The 16,109-nt window shown below is 38.9% G+C and overlaps 2 protein-coding genes across 2 annotated transcripts; one reads left to right on the top strand and one right to left on the bottom strand.

Moving 5' to 3' along the window:
• Positions 1-816: 816 nt before the first annotated feature.
• Positions 817-2,320, bottom strand: LOC107594515 (CCAAT/enhancer-binding protein beta-like). Its single transcript, XM_016284598.1, has one exon. It carries the CDS (start codon positions 2,118-2,120, stop codon positions 1,287-1,289), a length of 834 nt encoding a protein of 277 aa, XP_016140084.1. The 5' UTR covers positions 2,121-2,320; the 3' UTR covers positions 817-1,286.
• A 6,528-nt stretch (positions 2,321-8,848) lies between these two features.
• LOC107594514 (transmembrane protein 189-like) lies at positions 8,849-15,553 on the top strand. The gene is made up of 6 exons (XM_016284597.1): positions 8,849-9,041; positions 11,660-11,779; positions 12,057-12,148; positions 13,554-13,698; positions 13,805-14,017; positions 14,906-15,553. Exons 1-6 carry the CDS (start codon positions 8,864-8,866, stop codon positions 15,025-15,027), a joined length of 870 nt encoding a protein of 289 aa, XP_016140083.1. The 5' UTR covers positions 8,849-8,863; the 3' UTR covers positions 15,028-15,553.
• The last annotated feature ends 556 nt before the right edge of the window (positions 15,554-16,109 follow it).

Genomic DNA, 16,109 nt, shown 5'->3' with positions numbered 1-16,109 from the left:
TACAGTATATATATATATATATATATATATATATATATTTATTGTGTAATGTGGCATGTAGCGGCCTTCCCAGTGTATTATATTTATTTTATCCCACATATATTTACATAATTTCATCTGTGGTTTAGACACACCTAAAGACAAACTTTTTAATTTATCCATTTTAATAAATAGTTTAATTCAATTAAAAAAAGCATTTGAGTTTTGCCTTTAGGTCTTTAGAACATATGAACTTGTATATTGATTAAACCCACCTCATATTGCTCATTCATCATTTCCCTTATCTAAATCCTCATTTTCACTCAAATCAAACCATATCAGCACTTGCACGCCAGTATTTCGTGTTCATGTTTAATATTTGGTTTATCTCACCCTGACATGATTTCTGTTGAGCAAACTAAGTCTTTGTGTGTTTTGAGAAGGCTAGAAAGTCCAATGCTTATCTAGCCTTGAAACCAGAGTATTTAACGGACCGCTGAACTCTTTGGATTGTGGACCCTGCCTGTGTATTTAAGATAACTGCACCTCTGTACCACGGTGACTCATGAACACAGATTTCAAAAGATCTTCAAAATTCCAGTCACGAAACAGGAGATTTCTATCAAATAACTGTAAATGATTAATATGTCTTCATGTGTATATATGCATAGGCACAGTTTCACATGTATATGCCCTGATGTTTAAAAAGAGCCTGCTAAAAGTGAAACCAGGAGTATTCACTGCATAATGGAAACTGAATCTCAGCAGCTGTGGGTGGGTGGGTGTGTGCTAATATGTTTTTGACAGCAGTAATAAAATGTGGTCAGACACACAGGATTTCAGTACAGTAAAAATCATTTAATTCAATAAAATAGTATATAGCAGTAGACCAGTTGTACCTTTATCATTTTTATAAGACTACTTCACTGCGTTTCCAATACTGTTACAATGAGTTGCATCATACCTCTGCAGTACAACTCTTCCCATGACAACCACTGCCCCAGATATGGCGAAAGGAATTTAAATAACAGAATATTAAACAGTACATATCTCACTTTAAAACCCGTACAAAAATACTTTACAGACGAAATACGTGACAGGGTTTCCAGATTACCAGAGCTATACCGAGCACACTGTGGGATATTGCGCAATCCAGGCGCACAGTCCACTTTCATGTTCTTTACTCGGTTGTAAACGCATTGAACGATTGAGCGATCGCCCGTTTTCGAATGAATCACAGAAAACTTTTGCTGTGAATTCTGCACTCTTTAAAGTCACTGACAGTCATTAAGCACCGCGGGAGATCGTCAGCACTGGCCGGTGGCGGAGAGCAGGTTCCGCAGCGTCGCCAGCTCGCGAGACAGCTGCTCCACGCGCTTCTGTAACCGGTCGTTCTCGGCCGCGAGCTCGAGCACTTTGTGCTGCGTCTCCATGTTGCGTATTTTGGCTTTGTCTCTGCTTTTGCGGACGGCGAGATTGTTCCTCTCGCGCCGCTGTTTGTACTCTTCGCTGTCCTTTTCCAGCCTCTTCTTCCCTTTGCTGCCAGAGGCCATTTTGCCGCCAGACTGAGGAGATCTTCCCTTACCTGGCGGCGCAGGTGTACCTGGCGGGCTAGAGCAGGAGGAGGACGCGGTGGAAATGTTACCCAGGCTTCCGCTAGGAGCGTTCTGGTACTGCAGATACGAGCGCATGTCAAAGCCCCCGGAACCATCCATTGGCGGCTCTTCGTGTCGCCAGTTAGTTTTGGCAAAACTGCCTAGAAAGTCCGGGCTGAACACGGCGTCTATGCGCGTCTCCTGGAGCTCCGGATACGCCAGCTGGTTCGAGTCCCGCTCTGTCAGCGAGATGTAGTTCTTATAGTTCTGTAACGCTGCTCTCTTGCTCTTGTTTTCCTCGGAGAGAAACTCGCTGTAGATTCCCAGTGCGCGGTGCCGGGTTTCGTCTTGGCTGGCCAGATGGTACTGGGGCGATTCCAAATAGATGCTGAAGTCTATGGCTTTCTCGTGCTCAGAAATATCATGAAGCTTCGTCATGGAGCCGTTCGTAGGCTGCTTGCAAATGCCGTCGCTGACCGGGCTGCTGCTGGCGTTAGTGCTGTGGAAAGCGAGGTAGTCCCCCTCGTAAAAACCGGCCACTTCCATGGATCTTAACACCCGCCGGATCACGGCAGGACGGAGATCAGGGTTTCGCCTTCCCCTGATAACTACCGACGGCAGCGCAAAACTCACGCGAAAATTCGAGTGTCTTCCGTCGGCAGAAGTAACTGGATGACTTTTGTCTAGTTATGTAGGTGATAGGTTGCCTGCCCAGCGCTCGCTGGAGAGATCGAGTAAGTTCCCATGCCTCGGAATGGGGTGTTTATAGAAGTGTGAGAGGGGGCGGCGATTCTCTGTGACGCGTTTTCTGGTTTTAACCGCAGACACTCAGAACTCAAAACGGGTCTGTGAACACACGAGTGAATAACAACAGAAAATAAACACGCCATAAACAGATACACATATGCAGAGTTTAGGCTGAGACCTGCTTAACTGTCTACCAAAAGTCTAGCTTAAAATCAGAGTCAGAATGAGATTTATTGGCAAATATTTTTTCACATACAAGGAATTTGTCTCAGTGAACCTTGCAGTACACAGGAGTAAAAAAAAACCCATTATATATATATATATATATAGTGTGTGTGTGTTTATATATAACACGTACACAATAGACATAAATTTGATAAATAAGTTGAAGTAATTGTATAGTCTATCATTATCCCTTTTTTAAAAGTTATGATAGGGCTATATTGATCTGTATTTATTTTATTCGTTTATTTATGTGCTCTACATAACTCTACAGACATAAATCTACATAACTTTTAAGTAAACTATAATAAAATAAGTACATCTATATAGAAAAGGCATGTTTATCAGGGGAGCTGTCAGTTATACATTGTTGCCATGGGCAATGGTCATTGTCCAGCAATATGTGACCAGTTGACCAGTCAAAGTAAAGTCTTCTGGAGAGCTGTGTAGTAACTAAGCAACCAGAGGACGTGCTATATTGTAATTATAGTCAATCGTGACTAGCCGTGAGTATTTACAATATAGCACAACCTCGAGAGCTGTTTTTTTTTGTAAATGTTTAGCACATAATAAAAATATTAGTAAATTCATTAAATGTCATTCTTAAAGTTGAATATTTAGTCCCTAATATAACACAACACAAATAAGATTTTCTATAGGGGCTCTGACAGTGAACATGTCAAAGTTGTTACTATATCACTGAATCTAACATGTGTGGAATGCTGTATTGATCAATCAGTTGCTAGGACCGGAACTGTCTATTTCGTTTAAAGGTCTGTGTTTTCTCTTGGCTTCTATAGGCTACAGCCCTGTCATCCTGCAATGTCATCAATTCCACACTTTATATTCACACATTAAAGTTAGTTAATCAGGTTTATTCACATTACTGATTAATATCATTGTCTAATCCTCAGCACCCTCAGTAGTAGGCTAATTTCAATTTCAATTTGATTATCAGTCATGTTCCAGAGGCAGCAGGCGTTGGCTGCTGCAATAAACATATGCGGTTAGTCTGCCATCTGGTGGGTAAATGAAGGATTGCACAACATGAGCTGCTTAACTGAATTCCATCATTGTCCTCTAGAGCAGTGTGGTTCCCAACCCTGGTCCTGGAGGCACTCCAATACTGCACATTTTGCATGTTTCCTTTCTCTGACACACCAGTTTCAGGTCTTGGAGTCTCTAATGAGCTGATGATCTGCATCAGGTGTGTTTGATTAAGGAGACATGCAAAACATGCAAAACATGCAGTGCAGTGTTGGGGTGCCTCCAGGAATAGGGTTGGGAACCACTGCTCTAGAGCTTATTAAGAGTTTTTTTTTTTTTTTTTTTACCAATTATCCAAATAATGTTTCATAGAGTGGGATAATACACACACACATAGAGCGGGATAATACACACACACACCCACACACACATAGAGCAGGATAATATACACACACACATATAGAGCGCGATAATACACACACATAGAGCAGGATAATATACACACACACATATAGAGCGCGATAATACACACACATAGAGCAGGATAATATACACACACACATATAGAGCGCGATAATACACACACATAGAGCAGGATAATATACACACACACATATAGAGCGCGATAATACACACACATAGAGCAGGATAATATACACACACACATATAGAGCGCGATAATACACACACATAGAGCAGGATAATATACACACACACATATAGAGCGCGATAATACACACACATAGAGCAGGATAATATACACACACACATATAGAGCGCGATAATACACACACATAGAGCAGGATAATATACACACACACATATAGAGCGCGATAATACACACACATAGAGCAGGATAATATACACACACACATATAGAGCGCGATAATACACACACATAGAGCAGGATAATATACACACACACATATAGAGCGCGATAATACACACACATAGAGCAGGATAATATACACACACACATATAGAGCGCGATAATACACACACATAGAGCAGGATAATATACACACACACATATAGAGCGCGATAATACACACACATAGAGCAGGATAATATACACACACACATATAGAGCGCGATAATACACACACATAGAGCAGGATAATATACACACACACATATAGAGCGCGATAATACACACACATAGAGCAGGATAATATACACACACACATATAGAGCGCGATAATACACACACATAGAGCAGGATAATATACACACACACATATAGAGCGCGATAATACACACACATAGAGCAGGATAATATACACACACACATATAGAGCGCGATAATACACACACATAGAGCAGGATAATATACACACACACATATAGAGCGCGATAATACACACACATAGAGCAGGATAATATACACACACACATATAGAGCGCGATAATACACACACATAGAGCAGGATAATATACACACACACATATAGAGCGCGATAATACACACACATAGAGCAGGATAATATACACACACACATATAGAGCGCGATAATACACACACATAGAGCAGGATAATATACACACACACATATAGAGCGCGATAATACACACACATAGAGCAGGATAATATACACACACACATATAGAGCGCGATAATACACACACATAGAGCAGGATAATATACACACACACATATAGAGCGCGATAATACACACACATAGAGCAGGATAATATACACACACACATATAGAGCGCGATAATACACACACATAGAGCAGGATAATATACACACACACATATAGAGCGCGATAATACACACACATAGAGCAGGATAATATACACACACACATATAGAGCGCGATAATACACACACATAGAGCAGGATAATATACACACACACATATAGAGCGCGATAATACACACACATAGAGCAGGATAATATACACACACACATATAGAGCGCGATAATACACACACATAGAGCAGGATAATATACACACACACATATAGAGCGCGATAATACACACACATAGAGCAGGATAATATACACACACACATATAGAGCGCGATAATACACACACATAGAGCAGGATAATATACACACACACATATAGAGCGCGATAATACACACACATAGAGCAGGATAATATACACACACACATATAGAGCGCGATAATACACACACATAGAGCAGGATAATATACACACACACATATAGAGCGCGATAATACACACACATAGAGCAGGATAATATACACACACACATATAGAGCGCGATAATACACACACATAGAGCAGGATAATATACACACACACATATAGAGCGCGATAATACACACACATAGAGCAGGATAATATACACACACACATATAGAGCGCGATAATACACACACATAGAGCAGGATAATATACACACACACATATAGAGCGCGATAATACACACACATAGAGCAGGATAATATACACACACACATATAGAGCGCGATAATACACACACATAGAGCAGGATAATATACACACACACATATAGAGCGCGATAATACACACACATAGAGCAGGATAATATACACACACACATATAGAGCGCGATAATACACACACATAGAGCAGGATAATATACACACACACATATAGAGCGCGATAATACACACACATAGAGCAGGATAATATACACACACACATATAGAGCGCGATAATACACACACATAGAGCAGGATAATATACACACACACATATAGAGCGCGATAATACACACACATAGAGCAGGATAATATACACACACACATATAGAGCGCGATAATACACACACATAGAGCAGGATAATATACACACACACATATAGAGCGCGATAATACACACACATAGAGCAGGATAATATACACACACACATATAGAGCGCGATAATACACACACATAGAGCAGGATAATATACACACACACATATAGAGCGCGATAATACACACACATAGAGCAGGATAATATACACACACACATATAGAGCGCGATAATACACACACATAGAGCAGGATAATATACACACACACATATAGAGCGCGATAATACACACACATAGAGCAGGATAATATACACACACACATATAGAGCGCGATAATACACACACATAGAGCAGGATAATATACACACACACATATAGAGCGCGATAATACACACACATAGAGCAGGATAATATACACACACACATATAGAGCGCGATAATACACACACATAGAGCAGGATAATATACACACACACATATAGAGCGCGATAATACACACACATAGAGCAGGATAATATACACACACACATATAGAGCGCGATAATACACACACATAGAGCAGGATAATATACACACACACATATAGAGCGCGATAATACACACACATAGAGCAGGATAATATACACACACACATATAGAGCGCGATAATACACACACATAGAGCAGGATAATATACACACACACATATAGAGCGCGATAATACACACACATAGAGCAGGATAATATACACACACACATATAGAGCGCGATAATACACACACATAGAGCAGGATAATATACACACACACATATAGAGCGCGATAATACACACACATAGAGCAGGATAATATACACACACACATATAGAGCGCGATAATACACACACATAGAGCAGGATAATATACACACACACATATAGAGCGCGATAATACACACACATAGAGCAGGATAATATACACACACACATATAGAGCGCGATAATACACACACATAGAGCAGGATAATATACACACACACATATAGAGCGCGATAATACACACACATAGAGCAGGATAATATACACACACACATATAGAGCGCGATAATACACACACATAGAGCAGGATAATATACACACACACATATAGAGCGCGATAATACACACACAGACACACACACACACAGCGCGGGATAATACACACGCAGAGCGGGATAATATACTCACACACATAGAGCGCGAGAATACACACACACACCCACACATAGAACGGGATAATACACAGAGCGTCACACCACGTGAAAGTGAAACCTGAGCGGTGAACTCATTTTCGGCAGCCGGAATTTCAGTGCATCTCTAATTATTGGCGACATCAGAAATGGATATTATATAATAGCTGCTTTTATGAACATTTTAGCAATTTAAAAATATTAAAAAATATTTTTTTTACACGGCACCCCGGTTGGGAACCACTGCTCTGGAGAAGCAGACGGCTTGTGTCTCTCTCAATATTTCATTTTCTTATTCAGTTCCTGAACATCCCCCATCTAATGCAACGTCTTGCAAGAACCGACTCATTAAGCTGTAAGCACGTAGTTAAATTCTATACATTTTCACGTGAATTTTATCTCCAATATTGTGTATTATATTATTATTAATTTATGTGTAATTTATCATTATATCATATTTTATTGTAGACATTTTTTGTCTACACATTCCGTTATTTTTATAGAGCACCTGCGACGCAAATCCTACATCAACTCTCTCTTTCTTTCTTTCTCTTTGTTTCTTTCTCTCTTTCTTCTGTTTTATAATCATATATAATAATATAAGCATAAAGCATATAAAGCAAAAAAGGTATGATTAAAAATAAAACCTGTCAATTAGACGAGGGAAAAAACAGGTATAACACTAGACATTCCGTCCCCCCCACTTTTGAAATGATGGCTACGCCCCTGAACACATATCAAATGTCTGTATTGTGATTTTGGACTGTCCTCTGTCAGAAATCTTGACCTTCTTGACTGTAAAATCATACATGAATGCCAAGTCGTAATTTTGACACAGTCTACAGAACTGATGTTCATTTAACTGTACTAAACACTATTTTAAATTATGAACTTTATTTAGTAGATTTATTGGCATCTTTTGTGATTGTGAGTGTCACATGGATTGTTTGGACCAAAATAAGAGCGAATAAATTATGACAGTTTTTTTTTTGGAAGAAATATTTTCATTTGAATGAACTAATTACTTCTTTGACTTGAAAAGTTCTGTTATTTGTTCCATAGACATCGTATTTCGCATCTACTCCTTTGACTTGTGAAGTGACATTATACTTAGTTTGCAAACTAAAAAGACTACATTTCATTTGATTTTTAAAAACATGAAAATAAGTATTTATACAATGCACAGAAAAATACCACCATCCATACAAACCACAATTTTACCGTCAGTGTACCCTGTTTTCTGATTGGTTGCATCCAGGTGGGGCCAGGACATTCTTGCTTTCTGATTGATCGTCATGTTTGTTATGGGAACGTATTCTAATTGCTGATTGGATGAATGCTGCAGACGGACGAACGCAATTGGTGGAGGGAAGAGACGCGGAAAAGGGCGAACAGAGGCGTGGAGTTCAGGATGCGGAATCAACGCATCCGCTGCGCCCGAACCGGACTGAATATGGCGAGCACCGAGAGCAAAAGCGGGTCCTCGGAAAACTTTCACACACCCGAGCCAAGTGGATCGGACCAGCCGGGCGCGAGATGGGGTCCACAGCATGCAGGTGCTCGAGAGCTTGCGGAGTTATACTCGCCAGGTGAGATTTTAAACTGTTTTTTTTACGTTTACCGTCGGCGCCGGTATCCGCCCGCCTCTGCCCACAACAGGGACTCAACGGACTGCCAGCCACGAGTTTCCCCATGGACAGCCCCGAACAGCACGGTCACGGAGCCGTAGCAGTCGCCTCGTAATCTAAAGTAGTCTGTTTTGAAAGTGCACGTAGCATTCAGTCTGGGATCTCTGCGGGGGTTAACACGACGCAGTTATTACTGTAGCATAAGGATGGATAGTTATGTTTATGTGGCAACGAGTTTGAAAGAGCTAAGCGCCCCATTAGTGATGCCAGTTATCTGATGAGTGGAACATTATTGTCTGTAGCAAATTTGACCAAAATAGGTTATTAATCATACCTTTTTTGCTCATCTATCTCTTATAGTCTCAAGGGATGTAATTCTGTGCCAGAAATAGTTGTGGTACTTGAAGCTGTCTGATACTGACAGGAGATAGCTTTGATTTCTTGATTACTACATAGATTAATAGTTATGCATGCACTCAGTAATTTTTTAATATATAAAAAAAACTGTTTAAAAATATAACATTACAAGACTTACAGACTAGAAGAAGTTGTCTTTTTCTACATGGAGTGGGTTGCCCCTTCATGGGTGACACTAATTGCAATGGACTGCTTTACTTAAAATAATACTATTTACTGCATATAGCAGGTTTGTCAAGTGTTTTATGTGATTCGCAAAGCATTAACATAACAGTCAAAAGGGATAGTTCACCCAAAAATAAAAAATTCTATCATTTACTCACCCTCCACTTGTTCCGAACCTGTGTGAGTTTCTTTCTTCTATTGAGCACAAAATATATTTTTAATAATAATGCTAGACAGCTGACGGTAGCCATTGACTTCCATAGTATGTTTTTTTCCATACTGCTGAAGTCAATGGCTACTGTCAAATGTTTGGTTACTAACATTATTCAAAATATCTCCTTTTGCGCTCAACAGAAGAAAGAAACCCATACAGGTTTGAAACAACTTGAGGGTGAGTAAATTATGACAGAATTTCCATTTTTGGGTGAACTATCCCTTTAATGTAAACAAAACAAGTAAAGTTAATTTTAAAGGTGCATTCAAATTAGCGAAGAAGTCTATTGTCCATTGTCAATACTATAGTGATATATGAACCACAGCTAACACAGAAGTCATTTTTAAACAAAGTAGCTTTCTGTTGGTCAACGCAGTGAATTCGTGACCAGCTTGAACCCATTGCGAAATCCGCATGGGGACATCTCTCAACTTCACGCAACACTTCCAATCCCGTGGATTCCTTTTGAAACCAAAATGTGATGCTAAATGTGACTGCACCATAACAGCATTGTCAGACCACACAAAAAAGATAACAAACATCCTCGATGTGAAGTGGCTGCAGTTAGTAAACAAACTTAATGTACCCAAGCCAATAGGAATCAGTACAAAGTCCAAAACTGGCTCTATTGAATACTGTATAAGAGACATTCATATGTAAACTTTTTGAGAACACATATAAGGACGGTGTCGGGTTGACTCTTTGTTTTTATCTTAATAGAAATGGCTGATTACACTGTGTTAAAAGATGAATAACAACAAATAATGTATTTTATAGTATTAGCACAAGAGGTTCACACAAAACCAAAGCCCACAATAGTTGAATAGTTTGTGCTCAGAAAATCTGAGTGTACCGCGGGAGTAGGAACTCCATCAGTACCAGCAGGGAACAGTGGACATTGTGTAGGGGACAAATGATTTCTATGAACACAAGGACAGAACAGGAGCGGAAACAAAATGTCACAGTAAGGAGAGCAGTGTGAGGGTGTGGTAACTCGGACACGTTTGAGTTTGTTGGAGTTGGTGTGGGTGGGGTGCTGCTGTTCAATGTCAAATGAAGCAGGACCGATGTGGGTTTCTGGGTAGCATTAAATTCAGTGCTTCTCTAACTTCACATCAGTGTCCTCTGATAGTCTTGTCCTGTTTACAGTCACTATGGTGATTCAGGGTCAGGGTGTTTTCTGACTCTAAGTATTTCGGTATCAGATTAACTCTGAATGAATCAGACACCTTGGAACAAAGCTTCTGTCAAATGTGGTGAATCATGTTCTTTGGTCACTTCAGATATTTTCTGCAAAGTGGTTCTGCACCGAATTCAGGGAATTTGCCCTCGGCACATAATTGTAGCTGTGAAATGAAACAATGTGACATTGAGAGCATTGCTTTCATATAAGCTCATAGCATATCCATCTGTCTCATATTGTCATAAACATTTATTCAAATAATAGATGGTTTCTATACAGTATGATAATTATGCTATATTGGAATATTAGCTGCCAGTATAGTTACTCTCTTTATGTGGCTGTATTGTTGATTTGTATTTAGCCACTTGTTCTCTTGGAAGACCATGGGAGATTTATTTTTCTATAAGAAAATTGGGTTTATTTGGTTGATCTGCAGTAGCCTAATGGTTAAGGGTTGAGGTTGCTAACACACTTCAGTAAAGAATTTATAATAAATTATATAATCATTTTTATTCAAATTTAGTGCATTGCTGTTATTTTTGGACCCTGTTGACTAAAGTCTGCCATTTAAAAGGTATTGACTCTGCCTCTTTCTCACAGGAAAAAGATGTCAGGAATGGATCAGTGTGCTTTTTTGCTTTACCCTCATGGCCTTCAACTTCTGTTGCCTGGTAACATACTTCCACCTGGGACACACCTGGTACATCCTCATGGGCATCGGTTGGTACAACAAACAAACCCACATATACCTGCCAGTGTTTAATAAAGTCGTGGTTAGACACAACAAAGAAGTTACAAAATACAACTTTGAAATTCCTAGAATTCAGGAATTTTAGAAGCTGCTAGAATTTTTCTCTGTGTGACAAGCAACTACCAAAAACTACCTTTTTATGGGAACTGAAAGACCTTTTGGTTTATAACAGGATTTAGAGATTGATTTAATAATCAGATTGCTGTTTGTGTGTGTATGTTTGTGTGTGTGTGTGTGTGTGTGTAGTGGCAGGGATCCTGACAGCAGACTTTGCCTCTGGTTTGGTCCACTGGGGTGCTGACACATGGGGTTCAGTGGATCTGCCCATCGTTGGGAAGGTACAGGAGTAAAACACTCATTTACATGTTATTAAGTGTTGCCAGAGTTATTTAAGATAAAACATTGAATAAAATATGACATTTAAAGTTGGTGTGAAATGGAAGTTGCGATAGTCTTTTCTTCCCTATTATGAGGTATATACGAGTGGAACGGCATCTGTAATGAGAAAAATGTAGGGTGGGACGTGATTTCACCCTCACCCTTTGCTGGGAGTTTGATTAACAGGTGATTTGACCAATCACAAACCAAACAGGAGTGTTAGATTAACGTCAGTGAACTATGGTGTATTGACTTCTTTCCGCGGTTGAGACAACATAACTCTGATGTTCATTCATGTTTATTTCATGCTATAACTAGTAGTAAAGAGGAAGAGATTATCGGTTCACATGACGTTTGAACTGAGGCGATTGCGTTCTCATGCCACACATCATCACGCAGTGAAAAATACATAGAGGAGCAAAGAAAAGATGTCAATACACAATTTTCAAGTTCGACTCTACTGACATTAATCTACTAAAGGCTGGAATACACTACATGACTTTTAAAATCTGAACAGATTTTTAAAACACTAGGCATCATACACTTACTGACTTTGTAAATAGTGACTGGCCATCATACACTACACGACTGCGGATCACACACTACCAGACTTTCAAGTTCTTCCGATCACAACAAACTCATGCAGAAATGTGTGCCTTGTTTCTTGGAGACGTGTGACAAATGAAGACATGTTTTCTATAATCGGCTAAAAATATCAAACATGTTTGATCTCCTCCGACTGAATGGAATCACCAGCTGAAGTCTGTGACCTTCATACACTACGCAATTTTCTATGAAATCTGTCAACTCAAATTTGCAGACTGGCTCTGACTTTCGGCAACTAGCGTCAACTTCTCCAGACTGTAAATCAGCGGAAAATCAGGGCAAAAATCGTGTAGTGTATTCCAGGCTTAACTCTCCTGTATGGTTTGTTTGGATTCGGCATTATGATTGGTTAGATCGCATGTCAATCAAACTCCTTCAAAATGCCTTTCCATTAGACAGTCAGTATAGTCCAACCCCTTTTCCGAGTTTTATGTCATGAAGAGATGAGATGTCGTTGAGAGGGGGAGGGGAGGTTAATGTTTTTAATTAAAGATTATAAGTGCAAATTAATAAAAAAAAAAACGATGTGCAGGAATAAATTATTTATAATAAATTCTACAACACTGTAAAAAAATTAGAATCGTCATTTTCGATTTCATGGTGACTTTAATATTTGTGTTTGTACGTTAAACATCTTTTAAACGTCTTCACGTTAAAGATCTTTTAAAGAAAATATGAATCTCAGGAAAATATTCTCAACTACTAAATTGTACACACACAGTTATTTCTCTTAAAAAATGAGCTTTTCCTCCATCCCAGGCCTTCATTCGTCCATTTCGAGAACACCACATCGATCCAACAGCTATAACGCGGCATGATTTCATTGAGACAAATGGTGATAACTGTATGTTGACTATCATCCCTCTGGCGAACATGACCGCAAACTTCTTGATGCTCTCACCAGGTAAAATGTCAGATATATTATCTGTCCATCGGAGAGACAAATGATGAACCAAATTAATTTCTGACTCCGTGTCTCATATCGTGCTGTTCTCTTTCTTTGTCTTCAGCTGAGATCTATCGGAACTACCCCTGGTACTGTTACGTCTTTGCTTTAGCCATTTTTGTTACATTGACAAATCAGATTCACAAGTGGTCGCACACATATTTTGGGCTTCCATGCTGGGTGACGTTTCTTCAGGGCTGTCACATCATTTTACCACGGAAACACCACAGAGTTCACCATGTTTCACCTCATGAAACCTACTTCTGCATTACCACAGGTACATGCACACACACACACACACACAATACGCACGTTTGTGCTCATATCCTCCTCGCTTAATCACACTTTCTGTGGCAGTATATATCGGCGTTTTTTTATCGTCTGTTTTATGTACACTATCGTTCAGAATTTTGGGGTCAGTAAGATTTTTTGAAAGAAGTCTCATGTTCACCAAGGCTGCATTTATTTGATCAAAAAATACAGTAAAAACAGCAATACTGTAAAATATTATTACAACTTAAAACATGTTTCCTATTATATTTTAAAATGTAATTTATGCCTGTGATAGCAAAGCTTAATTTTCAGCAGCCATTACTCTAGTCTTCAGTGTTACATGATTCTTGATTTTTCATCATTCAAATCATTCTGATATGCTGATTTGGTACCTAAGAAACATTTCTTATAATTATCACTGTTAAAAAAACTGTTGTGCTGCTTAATATTATTGTGGAAATCATGGTACAGTTTTTAATAGAAAGCTCAAAAGAACAGCGTTTATTTGAAATAGATTTGTTATTTTTTTGGAACAATGTAAAAGTCTTTTCTGTCACATCCTTGCGGAACAAAAATATTAATTTCTTTCAAAATAAATAAATAATGATAATAATTAAAAAACATCTTACTAACCCCAAAGTTTTGAACAGCGGTGTACGTGTAAGATATGTACACTTTACATGTATTCAGAGTGAAAGAAAACTTAATTTTTTACTTGATGGTTACACCCCACAACATTTTCAGATCCATTAAATTTAACCATTTTTTGAACATGTATGTTAATCTAGATTTTTTATTTTCTTCATAATGGAAACTCAATTATATATTTATTATCAATTTATGTCAATTATACTGTTATATGTAATTGACCCAAATGTCTTTGTATGTGCAGGCTGGTTGAACTATCCTCTAGAAAAACTGGGATTCTGGAGAAACCTGGAAGATCTGATCCAGAGCCTGACAGGAGAGAAACCCAGATCAGATGACCTCAGATGGGCCCAGAAATCCAAGTAATTGTCCTCTGCCACCAACCTACCTGCCCTACCTCAGACCTGCTTTTAGGAGAACAGTCTTTCTCTGTTTGTCCTCCCTCAGACAGAACAAGAGGAATGGCAAGATATCAAAGCTCAAATTAGAAAGCCATCAATTCTTCAAAACAGTTAAGAGAAAGGGGGTCGACAGAGTGATTGAAAGCAATATCCCACCTGCTCACTCTAAAGATCCAAACTTCTAAATCCTTGTTGAAAACTTGAGACTTCTGTGAAATGTTTAAAACTCTTTAAAGTGCAAAAAATTAAGCAAATGTAAAATGCCAATACTTGAACAAAGTGGGCTCTTTTCTGGACACCTTCTCATCCTTCAACTGCTCAAAGCTTTGCTGACTCGCTTGTTTCTGAGGGACTGGCCTATGCTCTTGGGTTTGGCCTTTGAGACTGATATCTCTTGCTCTCACCCTTCTCTTGTTTGGGGATAAAGTGCAGTAAACTCAAGGCATTTTGGCTCTTTGACACAGAGGGCTAAAAACATGTGTCTTCATGTAAAAAAGTTGAGGTGTTTTGAGCTGATTCATGTGTTACATCTTATTTTCTTCCTTTTCTGAATTCAGGAAGATTTGTTTAGTGGAATATTGTGGTATTTTTGACAGTCGACTAATATATATTTCTATGCTGATACAAGATGCCAAACTTAATTTTGCTCAGCTAATAGATCTGTTGTGGTGTGTTCGATCGGTGCACCACTCCAGTGGTGATTTTCAATGTACAGGGAACTGGAGCTTAAACCAATTTGATTTAGTAAAATGTTACATTTGTCATCGGACTCCACTTGTATTGTAGGTTTCCATTAAGTTTTTATGATGACATTTTCTCCTACATTCTACATCGCACAGTGTGGACTGTCATATCATATTACATAGCTCTACTTTTTTTTCTTATTCTTTTTGTTGTTGTTGAATATACTGATCGTGAAGGACTCCGCCAGCTGTAACATTTCTAAGCTTATTTCCTATTGATAAATGGTGGATGAGCTGCAGCCTGAGCAGCCTGTGATCGTGATGTGGGGATGCAGGGAAGATTGTGCTTTTTTCTGGTTAAGCT

Source organism: Sinocyclocheilus grahami, unplaced genomic scaffold (genome assembly GCF_001515645.1).
Source record: "Sinocyclocheilus grahami isolate Dianchi unplaced genomic scaffold, SAMN03320097.WGS_v1.1 scaffold185.1, whole genome shotgun sequence".
Lineage (NCBI taxonomy): Eukaryota > Metazoa > Chordata > Actinopteri > Cypriniformes > Cyprinidae > Sinocyclocheilus > Sinocyclocheilus grahami.
Note: the sequence above shows the minus strand (reverse complement) of the source record. Positions and strands in the feature narration are given on the sequence as shown.